The sequence below is a fragment of the Mobula birostris genome, chromosome 25 (assembly GCF_030028105.1).
Source record: "Mobula birostris isolate sMobBir1 chromosome 25, sMobBir1.hap1, whole genome shotgun sequence".
Lineage (NCBI taxonomy): Eukaryota > Metazoa > Chordata > Chondrichthyes > Myliobatiformes > Myliobatidae > Mobula > Mobula birostris.
The window spans coordinates 53,555,004-53,572,355 of record NC_092394.1 but is presented as its reverse complement, the minus strand read 5'-3'; the positions used below and the strand labels follow the sequence as shown (position 1 = coordinate 53,572,355).

At 41.0% G+C, this 17,352-nt stretch overlaps 1 protein-coding gene across 3 annotated transcripts in view; it reads left to right on the top strand.

Moving 5' to 3' along the window:
* Positions 1-17,352, top strand: part of rabep1 (rabaptin, RAB GTPase binding effector protein 1) — a 129,929-nt gene that overhangs the window by 87,654 nt on the left and 24,923 nt on the right. For all 3 annotated transcript variants that reach the window (XM_072242926.1, XM_072242927.1, XM_072242925.1), the window contains 4 exons: positions 6,645-6,743; positions 7,233-7,373; positions 7,824-8,013; positions 15,454-15,509. In XM_072242926.1, coding sequence (XP_072099027.1) covers positions 6,645-6,743; positions 7,233-7,373; positions 7,824-8,013; positions 15,454-15,509 — 486 coding nt within the window. The remainder of the gene's footprint in view (positions 1-6,644; positions 6,744-7,232; positions 7,374-7,823; positions 8,014-15,453; positions 15,510-17,352) is intronic.

Here is a 17,352-nt window from a genome sequence, read left to right as displayed (position 1 = left end):
TTTCGATGTTAGTCTTTCCTTTTTATTTTGAGTTCTCCAACTGGAGAATTGGCAAATGGATTACTGAGTACAGAGCCACTCTTGCTGTCTTCGATGTTCCGGCTCCTGTTACATTTCAGTATGCAACACTGGGAAGAATTCATGTCCACAGGGCCTTGTAGGCCCTGAAGCCGCCTGATTTCAGGCCAAAATGCAGCTGATGGCGAGCTCCAAGAACAACAACACACAGTCCTGCAGAACCTCAGTCTTTGAATGCTGCTGTAGACCAAATATCACGATAGGACCCCCAGCAATTCTGAAAAGGAAAACAGAGACATTAGAATAGGAAGAATTTAACTGTTTCGCTAATAACTAAGAGACACCACCGTCTGGTGCCACCTTTAGCTCTACTCACATCATAATTAGGTACAAACATACATTGAACTTGTGATTTTTTTTTGCCATGTGTAATAGCTACATGCAAACTGCTGCAGGAACTCAGCAGGTCAGACATTATCTAGGAAGGGAAATGAACAGTCAAAAATTAGGGCTGAGACCCCTCATTAGGACTGCAAAGGAACGGGACGGGAGCCAGAATAGGGCGGTGGAGGGGGTGTGGAGCCCAAGCTAGCAGGTGATGTGAGAAGAGAGAGATGAGAGAACTCTGGGTAATAGGTGGAAGAGATTAAGTGCTGAACAAGCAGGAATTTGTTCAGTGAGGACTTTAGACCATGGAATATAGGGAAGGAGGTGGGAACCAGAGGGAGATGATGGGCAGATCATGAGGGCAGGGTAGTAGAGAAGGGATGAGAAGGTATATACTCTGTGCGTTCAAACATAACATCTTCAATCCTGTAACAGTCACCCTTTTTCATTTTGTCCCCCTTTTACACTGCAACTCATCCCGCTGACTGCAATTATCTGAGTCTCAGTACACACTGCCTCTCTTTGTAAACTAATGGCCCTCTCACTCTAGTTCTCATCCCCTGCTAAACTAGTTTAAACCCACCCGAACAGCTTTAGTAGACCTGCCTGCAAGGATAGTGGTCCCTTCAGGTTCAGGAGTAACCTGTTTTTTTTTTTTGCAAAGGTCATTCTTTCTGCAGAAGAGATTCCAATGATCCAGAAATCTGAAAGCCCACCCCCTGCACCACTCTCTCAACCATGCATTCATCTGCCAAATCATCCTGTTCTTATCCCTCACTGGCTTGCGGCACGGACAGCAATCCAGAGGTCCTGCTTTTAGCTTTCTAACTAGTTCCCTAAATTCTCTCTTCAAGACCTCCTCCCTTTTCCTACCTACATCACTGGTGCCAGTATGTACCAAGATTTCTGGCTGCTCACCCTCCTCCTTTACAATGTTGTGTCTGGTCTTAACTATGGAATCCCCCATCACTACTGCATCCCCATCTCTCTCCCCTGCCCCCCTCCACTTTCCCTTCTGAGCCACAGTGCCAGATACCCAGTTGCTGCAGCTCCCCCGGTATGTTGTCCCCCTCAACAGTATGTAAATCGGTATAATTATTATTGAAAGGAATGGCCACAGGTACTCTGTACTGGCTCCCCACTCTAACACTGGTCCACTCACACAATATACTGCATCCAGTGCTCCCGATGCAGCCTTCTATATATTGGCGAGACCCGACGCAGGCTGGGAGACTGTTTCGCTGAACACCTACGCTCTGGCCGCGAGAGAAAGCAGGGTCTTCCAGTGGCCACGCATTTTAATTCCACGTCCCACTCCCATTCTGATATGTCTATCCACGGCCTCCTCTACTGTAAAGATGAAGCCACACTCGGGTTGGAGGAACAACACCTTATATTCCGTCTGGGTAGCCTCCAACCTGATGGCATGAACATTGACTTCTCTAACTTCTGTTAATGCCCCTCCTCCCCCTCGTACCCCATCTGTTATTTATTTATCTTTTATTATTATATTTTTTTTCTTTCTCTCCTTTTTCTCCCTCTGTCCCTCTCACTATACTCCTTGCCCATCCTCTGGGTTTTTTCCCCTGCTCCCCCTTTTCCTTCTCCCTGGGCCTCCTGTCCCATGATCCTCTCGTATCCCTTTTGCCAATCACCTGTCCAGCTCTAGGCTCCATCCCTCCCCCTCCTGTCTTCTCCTATAATTTTCGATCTCCCCCTCCCCCTCCCACTTTCAAATCTCTTACTAGCTCTTCTTTCAGTCAGTCCTGACGAAGGGTCTCAACCTGAAACGTCGACTGTACCTCTTCCTATAGATGCTGCCTGGCCTGCTGCGTTCACCAGCAGTTTTTATGTGTGTCACACAATGGCTGCCTTATTTTTATTTGCCTGTGCTAATGCATGAGGCCTCCTGCGCTGATTCGATAGCAACTGCGTCATATGGCTAGTTAATCAGGAAGTACACCAGACTGAAAAGTCTATTTTCATGTTGTAAATTCTTCTATGATTATAACTCAGCCCCTACAGAAATATCTTCTGCGGTTCCATCAATTACCCCAGAAAGTTCAAGAGCCGAGGGGCAATGTTGGAGGCATTGATCGTGTGGATAGTCAGAGGCTTTTCCCCAGGGCTGAAATGGATAACACAAGAGGACACAGTTTTAAGGTGCTTGGAAATAGGTACAGAGGAGATGTCAGGGGTAAATTTTTTATGCAGAGAGTGGTGAGTGTGTGGAATGAGCTGCCGGCCACAGTGGTGGAGGCAGATACAATACGGTCTTTTAAGAGACTCTTGGATAGGTACGTGGAGCTCAGAAAAGTAGAGGGCTATGGGTAACCCTAGGTAATTTCTAAAGTAAGTACATATTCAGCTCAGCATTGTGGGCCATTGGGCCTGTATTGAGCTCTAGGTTTTCTGTTTCTAATTTGCAGGGTGAGTCAGTGGTGAAGAAGGCAAATGCAGTGTTATTCAATACAAGAGGATTTGAATATGCTGACATTGGAGAAGTTTCAGAGGAAGTTCACAAGAATGATTCCAGGAACGAAAGGCTTATCATATGAAAAGCGATTGATGGCTCTGGGTCTTTACTCACAGGAATTTAGAAGAATGAGAGGGGATCTCATTGAAACCTATCGAATGTTGAAAGACCGAGATAAAGTGGATGTGGAGGATGCTTCCCGTGGTGGGGGAGTCTAGGACGAGAGGACACAGCCTCAGGATAGAGCAGGGGTTTCCAGCCTGGGGTCCATGGACCCTTGGTTAATGGTAAGGCTCCATGGCATTAAAAAAAGTTGGGAACCCCTGGAATAGAGAGGTGTTCATTTAGAACAGAGATGAGGAGGAATTTCATTAGCCAGAGGATGGAGAATCTGTGGAAGTTTTTGCTAAAGGTAGCTGTGGAGGCCAGGTCATTGGGTATATTTAAGGCGGAGGTTGATAGATTCCTGATTAATCAGGGTATGAAAGGTTACGGGGAGAAGGCAGGAGAATGGGGTTGAGAGGGAATTGGATCAGCCATTATGAAATTGCTGAGTGAACTCAATGGGCTGAATGGCCTAATTCTGCTCCTATGTCTTGTGGTCTTATGCCACCTTCTAGCACAAGGTTTGTAGTGCTGCAGGACACAGTCCTTCAAGTGTTGAGTGTCCTTGTATGCCAGCCACTGAACGCATGCACGCAGTTGAACAAAACAGTTTAAGAAGGTAAATGTTGGCAGGGCCTTCATGGTAGGAAGATTTGAATACAGGGGCAAGGATGTATTTCTACGGTGCAGCATTGGATGGTCCAATCATGTGTGGAGAGGTAAAGTTGATTAGGTTTGTGTTCACTAGAATTTTGTAGATTGAGAGAACCCTGTGATCTGTCTCAGACGATGTCAGGCTGTCTTTCAGGAGGGTGAACCCTCGTAAGGTGGCGGGTCCCAGTGGTAAGGCTCTGTAAACTGTGCCAACCATCTGGCGGGTGTATTCATTTTCAACCTCTCATTGATACAGTCGGACGTTTCCACCTGCTTCAAAAGGGCGACAATTATACCATTGTCCAAGAAGAGCAGTGTGAGCTGCCTCAATGACTATCATCCAGTAGTGCTCACATCTTCAGTAATGAAACGCTTTGAGAGGTTGGTCATGGCCAGAATCAACTCCTGTCTCAGCAAGGACCTGGACCCACTGTAATTTGCTTACCGCCACTGTAGGTGTACAGCAGATGCAATCTCACTGGCTCCTCACACAGCCTTTGATCACCTGAGCAATACAAGCACCAATGTCAGGATGTTGTTCATTGACTACAGCTCAGCGTTTAACACCATCATTCCTACAGTCCTGAGCAATAAGCTATGGAACCTGAGTCTCTGTACTTACCCCTGCAAATAGATCCTCAGTTTCCTAATCAAAGAGCACAATCTGTGTGGGTTGGTATTAATAATTCATCCTTGCTGACAGTCAACACTGGCACACCTTAGGGCTTAACCCACTGCTCTACTCTCTCTATACCCATGACTCTGTGGCTAGGCACAGCTCAAATGCCACCTAGAAATTTACTGATGATATAACTATTATTAGCAGAATCAGCTGGAGACAAGAGGGCATACAGGAGCGAGATATACCAGCTAGTTGAGTGATGTCACACCAACAACCTTGCACTCAAAGTCAGTAAGACCAAAGAGCTGACTGAATTTCAGAAAAAATAGGATGAGAGATCACAAACCAATCCACATAGAGGGATCAGAAGTGAAGAGAGGAGCAATTTCAAGTTACTGTGTGTCAAGATCTCTAAGGATCTAACCTGGTCCCAACATATGGATGCAGAAGGCAAGACAGTGGTTATATTTCATTAGCAGTTTGAGGAGGTTTGTTTTGTCACCTAAAACATTAAACCTGTACAGATTAGAGAGCATTCTGACTGGCTGCATTACTCATATGGGAGGGATGTGCTACTGCACAGGATCAAAAGAAGCTACAGAAAGTTATAAAATTAGTGAACTCCATCTTGGGTACTATTTTCCATTGTACCCAAGACATCTTCAAGGAGCGGTGTCTCAAAAAGGTGCCATCCATCATTCAGGACCCCCACCACCCAAGACATGTCCTTGTCTCACTGTTACCAGCAGGATGGAGATACAGAAGCCTGGAGGCACACTCAGCGATTCAGGAACAGCTTCTATCCCTCTGCCATCTGATTCCTAAATGGACATTGAACCCTTGAACATTACCTCACTTTTGTTTCTGTTTTGGCACTATTTTAAAATTAACTATTCAATATACATATATATACTTGATTTACTTATTTCTTTCTAAATTATCATGTATTGCATTGTACTAAGTTAACAAACTTTACAACACCTGATTCAGATTCCAATTGAAACTTGCAAAATACAAATCAGTTTCATGTCATACAGTAAGTCGGTAGATTAGAACTGAGATGGGGAAGAATGGGTTGAACCTGTGCAAGTCATTACTGCAGAGGGTTGTAGTGGTAAGTCATCGTAATATTTTTGAGGACATGTATAAATGTTTAAACACAGAAGGCATCAAGTAGTATGGGGTGAGAGTATGAATACGTCATTGAGACAGAGGTTGCAGTGAATGGCAGAGAAGGGTGGAATGACGTACTTCTGTTTTCTGAGTTCCTGTGTATCCAATCAATGCTGATATCACACATGTGCCCAGCAGGGATCTTTGCATGTAGCTTGGTAGCCATTTTAGCCAGCTAATATTCCTTCATTTAACACAGGCACTGGAGAAATCTAGTGATTTATAGCTAATTTGGCACAATTGTGCAACTGCACCTACAACATTATTACATCAAATGTCTCACCCCTTGAGTCAAATGGTTGTGGGTTCAAGTCCAGCTCAATAATTGAACATTGTAATTCATACACTGATAAGAATACTGCACTTTCAGAAGGTGATATTCCTCAAATCTTCAACCAAAATTTAGTTTGACCTCTCAGGTAGTTGTAAAAGATTGCATGGAACTATTCAAATAAAAACGGCAGATATTCTGGTGAACATTTGCCCTACAGTTTGCATTAGAACTATAGCTTAATTGTTTACTTCATTGCTCTTTACTGCCTTCCCTGTATTACAGTAGTGCGTCTCCTTCAAAAATGCTTCTTTGGTTGGGAACCAGCATGAAGTGTCAAGAGCTATGAAATGTACCATATAAATAAGTTCATTCTTTCATTGGAAAAAGACTCAGTGAACTATCAGTGTAGCCTTATGGTCAAAACAAATTAATTAGCTTGGTATCAACATTTACCACTCCATTCGAATTTAAGACTAGTTATTTTCAAATATTTCATATTCTACACTATAGAGCATAGAACAATACAGCACAGGAAGTGGCCCTCTAGTCCATGAATTCCGTGCTATGACTTGTGTTAAACCCAGGGTGTACTGGCTACCCAAAGGAACATGTTACTTTTGTAACAGAGAATGTTCTGATCAATTTAGACCAAAGGAAATAATTTTATAGTAAACTAAGAAATGCAAAAAAGCTTGAGTGAAGGAATAATCTCAGCAACCCTGTGACTTTTACTGTATTTCTGTCCTTTGAAATAGATTACTCCACTTGCAGAGCATTTTGTAAGTGCACGTGATTCAGTAATTTTAAAATAATCTGAAATATTTTCTGGGCTATGTTTTAATTGAGACATTGAAAGAAAACTTTGAATAAGCATTGTGATAAGGCCAGCATATCTTGTTCAACTCTTGGTGTTTATTGTGCTTATATTCTCCCAGGTGGCTAGATTGATGCAACGAGCACAGGAGGCTGAGAACTTGCTTACCAACATGCAGCAGTTGTTTTCCCAAGCCCAACGAAGCACCCAGGAGCAAATGGTTTGTCAGAGTAGATTGGCAAATTTTGTTTTGGATGCATTTATGACTGTGGCACTTACAAAAAGTTTAAAATACATCAAGTACAGTTTTACAGAGAATAAATGATTTTCATATTGATTTTATCAATTCAGTTTGTGGTTCTGAAAATGGTTTGGCTTCTGTAGACATGCCATAAGTGAAATCACTGATTCAACTATTCAGCACAAAAATTTACTTCATTATACTACTGAAAATAGTATCATAACTGTTCTACCCCCCCCCCCCCCATTAACAGTGAAGGTTATTATGGTGAAATTTAAGGAAATTATCAATGAAAAAGCTGGTTATTGTCAATAGTTCGGAATAGGTTTGTTTGTAATCCTAATCATCAATGATTTTGCTTGTTTGTTTCAATCTTTGAGCTATAGATTCAAAGTTGATTTGTTTTTATAATATTTTAAAAATCACTAAAAGCAGGCAATTAATATCTGATTGTACTTGTTTTGAAAGGCTGTGCTTATTCAGGCACGGGAACAGGTATCTGAGGAGCTGATGAGGCTACAGAAAGAAAATGAGAGTCTTCAGGGAAAGCATAGTTTGCACTCTTCTGTTCTTCAGGAAGAGAACTTCATTCCACCAGACACTGTGGAGGTAAACTTAAATCTCACAATCTAGCCTTTTGATTTTATTTGGATACTTGTGAAAGATATGGTGAGCTGCTTGTTTCTAGTGAAATGAGTTTAATATCAGTGCTATCCTGTAAGCCTAAACTGGGGAGTTTATTTCAGCCACCAGGTATATTCTATGTACTGTTGCCTCTGACCTTGATCTGTGCATGAATCAGAGTTGGCTTATTAGGATCTTACCGGTTCAGTAAGGAAACCTGTGACTTTGGGAGCAAAACTTCTGATGGTACTACATAGTATTCAATATCAAGCATGTAGCCTTAATAATTACTCATCATTCTAACCCTTAAGCCAATGCCAGATGTTCTGTGTAATTGATATTGTGGTCTAATTGCAGCTGTTGCCTAAGCCATCTGTATTTTGCAGATAGAATGTGCAGCAAATTACTACCTTTGTGTTTGTCACTTTGATTCAGGAACTACGTGAACTAGTTCAGAAATACCGTGAAGATATCATCAGTGTACGGACGGCAGCTGATCATCTGGAAGAGAAACTAAAGGCAGAAATCCTTTTCTTGAAGGAGCAGATTCAAGCAGAGCAGTGTCTGAAGGAGAACATCGAAGAAACGTTGCAGTTGGAAATTGATAATTGCAAGGAAGAGATTGGTGAGTGAAATAAAAGAACTGTACTGGGTATCAATAAACAAAAACAGAAAATATTTCTAATTGAGTTGTCTAGATGAATTGTTACTTTGCAGAAGGTTCTTCCATACCCATTCCAATATAATGGCAGTGTCTGTGTTTGAGCTAGGGGCTGATCAGGTGCTTAATTTGAATCCCTTTAGATAAAATGTGAGGGTGTAAGTTCAAAGGAGATGTGTGGACCAAATTGATTTTTTAACAGCCTTGCGTGTCTGGAATGTGCTGCCAGGGATGGTGGTGGTGGCAAATGAGATGGAGTCTCATTAGATACTCTTGAGTAAGTATGTTAATACAGAGAAAGGAAGGATATGGACCATGTGCAGTTAGAAGGAATTATATGTCATTATTTAATGAGTTTGGCACAGTACCCTGGGCAGAAGGAGCTGTTCCTGTGCTGTAATGTTCTACGTATTGTTGGAAAAAGCTGAAGGCTTCCTTCATTGGATGAAGCAGGAGTCAGAGTGGTTGTTTTCCTGAACCAGCTGAGGACTTTTCACCTGATTTATGCTGTAGGATTAGAACCAAGATGGCATTGCAAGCACTAATTGAGAAGAACAGGAAGAGCTGAACTATTTAGCTATGGTGTTGTCTTTCCAAACCTTTACAAAGATGATTTGGAGATACTGAGGGCTATGATTGTATTATTAAAGGTAAGGCCCTTCCAACAAAAATCCAACATTACCATTCAGTTAAGTGGGAAAGGAAAGTCAATTTCATAAGTTTCTGTAAACTTCCTTGCAGTTTTCTTATATTCAATTTGGAATATTTGACAAAAGATAGTTTTTAAAAGGCAAAATACTCATGTCAGATGACCAACAAATGGACAATAGCACATTAGAATGGATAGTGAAGAAAGTTGTGATAATGAACTGGAGGAAAATGGTCTAAATGGACATTAGAAAATATGGAAACAGATCAACAGATAACTCTGAGCTGAATTCCTGAAACTATTAGTAGTGACAAAAGCAAGCTGTTATCAATAGAAAGTTGTGTGGGGGAAAGCTATAATACAGCATTCTCCCGCAAGGGCCATCTGTGGTTCTCCTGAACACATTTACTCCCACCCCCCAACCACCACATCCACCAGTCTTTCCTGAAAGCAGTGCCCAGCATTGGGCTCATTCACACCCTTTATTAGTTGTCGATTCCTAGTTGGGACAGCAGTGATGCTCTTATCCAGGGCTCCTTCTGTCCTTCTCATGAACCGCATGGAAGCAAGCAAGCAGAGCAAACTGGCTGTGGTAAGGAAAATGCAGGCTGGGATGCCAGTGCCATTTTGACCACTATACAAAGGCTCTGCAGCAAAAGATGCATTCAGTGCTGTAAATCATTAATAAAGTTATATTCTGCTCATCTTTAGACAAGGAATGAGTTAAATACAAACAAGATATTCTTAAAAAGCATATATGATCTTAGTTTAATGCTACTTAATTTGTTAATTTGTGTTTTTTCTCTAATATCTTTCCATCATCTGTTGTTTTTGACTCGTTGACTCTCAGACATCTTGGAAGGTATGAAGCTTACGAGTAATGCCTTTCACTGTCTCTCAGCTGACATCACTTGCTGGAGATGTGCTTAGCTGGTTCACTAATATTAATGGGTCACAGTGGTCTGTAACGTCGTGAAAAGCCCTACTTTCAGATCATCCTTGTAAAGCAATGCTGGAATGGCATTGGTTAATCCATCCTCTCCTATTGCAATCAGAAGAGCCTGTTTAGACCAAATGAGTAATTCATCTGGTCTCCACTCTTTTACTGATTTATTTCAACTGCCTTATTGAAAGTTCTTTAATTCTCCTAAGCTTCAAACACACAAATCTGCAAGTCCTTCAAGGCATCTTTTACATTAATATATCATTTATTCTTGTGCTCAAAACAAAATATACCTGCAATAAAGGCTATTCTGTTATTAAACTATTGTTAGTTTTTAAAAGGGAACATATTGACTGTCATGGATCTAAATTTTAAGTCAAGTAATACCATTGAGTGGACTAATCTCCTGCCTCTGCTAGGAAGATAATCTTTTGTCCAACAATATTCTCTTCCCCATCACTGCAGTGACTGGAAACCAGACATTTTTATCCATGATAAAACAGGGAATGACAAATCTCGGTCGTAAGCTCAGGCCACCTAACAAATCCCTGCAGCTGTTTGATTTGTGCAGAGGTGTATGCTGTATGTTAATGGTTTCCAATGTGGCGATAGCTTCTGTGGTTATGCTGTTATCGAAAGCCTCAAAGCCTTGTGCAGTTAATAATATATGTTTATAGGTTGGGTTTGGTAGATAGTGGAGTGCAGATTTGCAACACTTTTTGATTTTAGATATGGGAAAGTATAGAGTGCCCATGAGCCTTAAGGTGTAGTCAACACAAGTGTGTATGTGTTGCTTGGATTTCCAGCATATGCAGATTTTCTCTTGCTTATGGTGTAGACCTACTTATAATCACTCCCTCACTCCTCCCAGTTCCTTGCCTTCACCTCCCACTACATCCTCTGCTGCCACCTCCTTCTCCTTCCCCCTCAACATTTATGAGAAAACAACACCTTGAATGTTAAAATTACTTGATGTGGCGTTGTTATAAATAATCTTCCACAATTAGTTCCATATGTCCCCATTTAGGCAAAAAATCCAATAGCTTCCTTTGGCAGAGAAGTCACTGACGTGGCAGTGACTGACATTACTGCTGACCTTGCCACAACCTACCTGACGAGCTGCTAATGTCCTGTATTTGAACAAAATGTTGGCTGCCATTGGATGTTGAGTGGTGTTTTACCTTAAAATAGCATCACTGCAAAACTCACATGGTTGTGAAATCAATGGACCCGTGTCATTGCTGCCAATATATTCTTGCATTTAATTGTGTATGATTCCCAGTGCAAAACATAACCCTGTTTGTCCTTCTCTGACAGTGCATCTTAATCATTTTGTGAGCCCTCGAGGATCTGTATGGGAGACAGAAAAATGAGGGGGAATCACAGTAAGATGTAGAATGTGCTCTATATTGTCCCGTGTAGGAGCTCCATCTTGTAGAGTACTTGTATTGCTAAGATTTCACCAGCTCTGCCCCATTCTGATGAAATGATGCAGAGAGTTAACTGGAATCTCATGAATGGACAAGTAATCTCCAGTGTGGCTTTATTGATTTGAATATTTGCCTCCCTGTCCAATAAATTTGATCCTGTAGATGACTCCTGTTGGTGTTTCTCCATTATTTTTAAGAAAGAATTTAAGAAAAGTATAAGCTCTCCCCAGCCAGGTGTACTTCATACAGCACAGAAACAGGCCTTATTGGTGCACCTAGTCCATGCTGATTGTGATGCCTATCAGTACTTATCTCACTCGTCTGTGTTCGATCAGTATCCCTGTAAACCTTTTCTGTCTGCGTACTTGTCCAAATGCATCTTGTTCCTGATTACTGCTACCCTCTATGTGGAATACATCCCAAAGAGCCAATTCCTGCTCTACACCAGTTACGGATTTTCAGGCAGCAAAACACACAAGCGTCACTGCCTTCTCCCTCCTGTCATCACCTTGATTTTGGCTTCAGTTTGCCAACTAATGTATTATTGAAGTATTTGATCTTCAAGATGCTGCCAGCAAACAATGCAACCAATGACAATGTCCTGCATACAGTTCAAAACCTGCTGTTTTACTCCTTTCGAGTATAATCTATTTCTAAACTGTATACTATTGGAGCCTTTGACTTAGGCTTTGATGTGTTTTTGGACCGAATGAGCTGTCTCCAAGAGAGTTTGGAGGATGCGACCAGAAACATGGAGAGAGGGCTGGCGCCCATGATTAACTCTATTGCCTCTCTCCAATTGAGGCACGGGCAAGTTGAAGTTGACAGAGACGAGAGCGGAGTGCTGGAGGGTTTTCGGTATTGTCTTCCTGCATTTGACCGGTCTTCCTCTCCTCACTGGCTGCTGTAGGAGGACAAGTGTAGGAGTCTTGGGATCTACGTTGCAAGGATTGATCAGCATGGCTGTGGACTCATTTTTGGAGGGGACTTTGAGGTTTATGTTGCTTGTGTTACTAGATCCTGGTTACTCTTTTTTGCTGTTTTTGAGTGATTTGATTGGGGTGATTGGTGAGGACTAGGGCGCTTCAGTGAAGAAAGACTGCCTTTGCAGTACTAAACTGAGTTTTCCTGATTTCCTGGTTTGGGATTCTGTGTTCTGCTCTCACTTTTTGCTGCGTGCGCAATTTGTTCTTTTTTTTTGCGTGTTAGTTGTCTGATGTTTTTCTAGGAACAGGTCCCGTGATGTTTCTTTGTTTCGTGGCTGCCTGCAGGTGGACAAATCTCAGAGTTGTATTCTGTAAATGTACTTTGATAATAAATGTATTTTGAACTATTCTTCTATTAATTTAAAAGATTGGACCTAGTGCTGGTGTTCTTTGGATACCAAACAATCAGGTTTCTGGGTTGTTATTCCTTAAAATCTGTGCTGCCTTTAGTTTATTAACACACACTTCACTGCTAGACAATTAATTTGCTTTAGATTATTCTCTCTAAACTAAAAACAAGAACTTCTATCTCTGTTTTTCTTTCTGAATTACAGAATCTAGAGTCTTTTGAATTTTACCTCAGATTTTCTCAGCTATTTTGAGTGCCCCAAAATTGCATCAAGAAAGATCACTAGTTTTTTATGGATTTTTAGGGAATAATATAGTTTTGGAAAGTGTTTGAATGTTTAAATTATCAGCTATGGCCTTATTGAATAGCTGATCAGGTGTGAGAGTAAATAGTTGTTCCAAACTACCTGGGATGTATCTCTTTCAACTTGTAAAACTTGGCCTTCCTTCAGTTCTGATTTTATAACCATTATTAGTTAAATGCTTTCCCAATGAAGCATTAGTTTGATACAACATTGTGGCCAAAGGGCTCTTTCTATTCTGTGTACACCTCTTGTATCCATATTGCATGCATTTAAGTTTTTTTTCTAGGAATTTTAGAAAATCCTGCCCCTCTAATGCTACTGGCCATCTGCGTTAGAATAATTTAAGTGTTCAGTTTTCTCTGCTCTTTAGTTCTTGCATCTTTCCATAATGTGCTTGCAGATTTACTGGCACGGACCACACATCCTGCAGTGCAACAGGTTGACCATTAATTCTGACCAGATTGAATGTATTCTTTGTTCCCTTGTTCATCTTCAGTATTAGAGTATCTTTATCAGCAAAGCTGTTCCTTCTCTTTTAAATATTTCAGAGGCCAGGAGTGTGGAGTTCCCATTCTTTCCCTACTGGTCTGCTGTTGCAGCTCACCAGTCATATGTGTGTGTAGTTACAAATATACAGACATTCAGTATCTGTACATTTGCATTTCCAAATTCAAAAATGGTTCCTAGTTCTCAGAAAATGGACATCTTTTAAAGAATGGTTCGTGGTTTCTCTGTTTCCAAATTTCAATTCCAGTTGATCCTGTATATCTTTGATGTCTGGTCGATAATGAACCTCGGTCAGTTGTTTTTGTCTCTTTGCACCAACCCCTTCTCCATAGTGTTCCAAGGTTTTGACCCAGCTACATTGAAGGAATGGATAATTCCATATCAGGATAGTGTGAGGTATGGAGGGCAACTTGTGGCTCATAGGTGGTGGAAGTGATGGGTTTGGAAGGTCCTGTGTGGAGTGGCTGCAGTGCATTCTGTGAAGGGTACGGACTGCTGCTACTGTGTCAGTGATGAAGTAAGTGGACTGTTGTGTCCTGTATTACAAGAAGTTTCTTGAGTGTCATCACATTTCTTAAGAGCCTTGTGTGTGATGGATAGGCTTTGGGGAGTTAAGACATGCGTCTCTGTTCATAGTGTATTTGATCACTGCGGTTCAGTTTTTGATCAGTGTAACCCCCAGAATATCGGTAGGGGGATATTCAGTAACACGAATACCATTTGAATGTCAGTGGGTCATGGCTGGATTTTCTCTTGTTGGATATAGTCATTGGCTGGCATCTCTGTGGTGTGAATATTACTGGCAAAAGAAAATCTGCAGATGCTAGAAATCCAAGCAACACACAGAATGCTGGAGGAACATGTATTACTTGTCACTTATCAGCCAAGGCCTGGTTACTGTCCAAGTCCTGTTTGCACTTGGATGTGAACTGCTTCATTATTTTGGGAGTCGTGAATGGTACTGAACATTGTGCATTCATTAGTAGGGTGATAAATTACAACCGTAGGATAATTATTGATGAAACATCTCTTCAGTTTGATTGATCACAATTGTGTTTAGTGAGGTTTCCATTTATTTCACAGTGGGGTCACTTCTACCTTCACTGTGTGAGCAGTGATGGGGTGAAGCCGATTAGTGACTTGGGAAATGCTGATCAGATCATTGTCCGAAGGTCTCCCTTTGGTGATCTGTGGCAGGTTCACCACCTTGCTGTTTTGCTTTTTACTTTTGCTGATTCAGTCTCAACCATTATAATTAAACACAATTAGGCCTACCTGCATTCCAGGTCTCATAACTGTGCTGTTAAAATCCTGATGCTTCCTGCTATGGTTTGAGTGAGCAATGAGATCACATTTTGGCTATCAAAAAAAAAATTTTAAATACAAATAAACATTGATAAAGTTATTGAAAGTTTCTGACAGAAGACATCCACTCACATATCCATGTCAGTTGACAAAGAACTCTCCATTCTAATCTTACCTTCCAGCTCTAACTACGGGTGATATGTATATGTCTGGTACAATTTGTACGTGCTGAGATCCAGATTCCCGTCACCCTTATTTCCCATTACTATCTATCTGTTTTTGAAATGTCTGCCCCTGATGTTGACCCCTCTGCTAAGAAAATGGATTGAGCAAATAGGAAGTGCCTAAGTCCATCATAAGTTTATGCACTTCCAAAAGAGTTTTCCCCAAGCTTCCTCAGTTCTACAGCTGATAAAATCTTTTAACTTCAGTTTTCCAGTCCTGCTGTCATTGTCAAATCTCCTTTACAGTATAATCGCATTTCTAATGTAATCAGACTGTGGCCCAGGCGGTGTTGTAAACAGCTTCAGCATAACCTGCTACTCGTTCTGAGCTTCAGCTAATAAAAGAATATACAAATGCCTTTTTAACCACCTTACTGACAACCATTTGGTTATTTAGCTTTTTAAGAGAACATCTCAGCACAGTTAATTGCAGACCAGTGTTAGTACTGGTCTGTGATCATGTCTGAGGCGCCATATGAAGAATGAGCCACTGACTTTGAATGGCAGTGTTCACTCATTTTTCTTGAGATCTGGCAACTAACCAAAAAGATCTTGGCTATCAGCTTATTTGGATCTTCCTGCACTGTGTTCACAAGCTGTGCATGAAATGTTTGGCTGCTATATAACATTCACAAAAAATGTAGCATTCTGGTATGTAAAATCATTGTAAATGTGAACTTCCTGTTGTTTTTTTCTCTCTATTTCAGCATCTTTTTCCAGTTTGAAAACTGAATTGGAAAGAGTGAAAGCAGATAAAGATCAGGTGAGATTTTATTTTGTTAGAACCTGAAGTGCTCCTGAATTCAGATGAGTAACTGTCATGTGAACTCTTGCAGAAATGGACTTGGGACTGAAGCATTGGTTAGCTGATCAGTTCAGAGATTATTACCCAAATAAAAGTACAGATGCCCAAAATTACATTGTACAAACTCGGATTGTGTTCCCTGTGACTTGGAAGAATATGCAATCATTTGATTGAAGTTAGAAAGGGGAATGGGGTAGATAGAGGAAATCCACTAGGTAGATAGTTAGGTGTAGGGATTAAAACCAAAAATTGAAGAGTTAGACCTCTCAGCAATTGGGAAGCATAGAGAATGGTTAAGATTGGAACTCTTCTACAACTAGCACGGTCAGTTTTAAATCTGTGCTTGATAGTTTTTTGTAACTAAAGGTAGAAAGGGAGATGAAGATCAGGGATGTGGCTGTGGTGATCAGCCGTGCTTTCTGTTGTATAGCAAGGCAGCATGGTGGAGCTGAGTAGCCTAGTCTTGGGTCCTTGATCTCAAATTAACTGTTTGTCTCCATAGATGCTACCTGAACCATTGATTAATTCTAGCAACTTTAGTTTTATTCTGTATTTCTGGAGACTATTGAATTGACTTTTAGTTCACAATATTCCGATGAGTTTGTTGCTGGCCAGTTTGTGGACCAGCACTTGCCAGTTGGAGGGTGGAAATAGGAGTAAGATTGAACATGCAAATCAATGCCTGCTCTCCAGTACCCCTCGAAGTTAAAAATGAAATCAACTGAATCTAAGAAAATGTGTACTGCCTTACAGAACCTAAATATCAGTGGTCGGAATTCAAATAAATAAAATGTGACTTTTTACTCAAAGGGTGGTTGGTGTGTGAGCATATTTCTGGCAGGGTTAGTGGAGCAAGAAACATTGATGGATTGCAAGATGCAGCTAGAAAGACTCTTGTTAACAAATGGGTTTCAGGAGGTTAGAAAAGCTACATTTAGTGACAAATGATTTCTGATCAAAATGAAGATCTTTGGGTATTTCAGCTGCCTTTCATATTTTTTAAGAAGTGAGATTAATTCTATGCACAATTTGTATAAACCTATTCTTTTGTTCATTTATGTTCATAAAGAGCCTTTCTCTGATTAAGTTCAGAAGTTGGAATGCTTGCTGCTTATTTTACTATGTTCAGTGATATTTGTAACTCAGCAAATGGAGCCAGTTTGAAGAACATGAAGGCTTAGGCACTTAACTATCACTGAACATCTTCAGTGAGAGCCCAACCACCTACCCATGGTCAGTGGAGTTACTGTTGTCAAGTCACCAAGCTCAACTGTTGATCGGATATTCAATTGGACTGCATTGCAGTTAATTGCCTTGACTCCTCCATGTTCAATACCATCAGAAGGACTTGAACACCAGAGATCGGGGGACACCACTACCTGGACGTTCCTCTCCAAATCCACAATTTTCTGAATTGCATATTTGGTTTTGTCCTTAAATCCTAAAACTCCCTACTCAGCACCATTTTCTAGAATCCATGGTGAATCTACCTGACGCAGTTTGTGGTGGGCAATAATTCCTGAAAAATGAATTATTTAAAAAATCTAGAGAATTTACCCTGTTGGAGAAACTTTGGTTATAAGGATCACAGGAAGAAGCAATGGTAGACAAGCTATTGCCCTCTACATTCAGTAAGATCCTGGTGGATCTTTCAGTTCTATCCTACTTTTGAGTACTGACTCCATATACTTGATTTCCTCAAACCCAAAACAAAATCTGTTACATTTCTTTTAGTTATGTTCTTTTGGGAAGTTTATGGATAGAGAGACTGGATGGAGTGGAAGCCTTCCCCGTTTTGCTG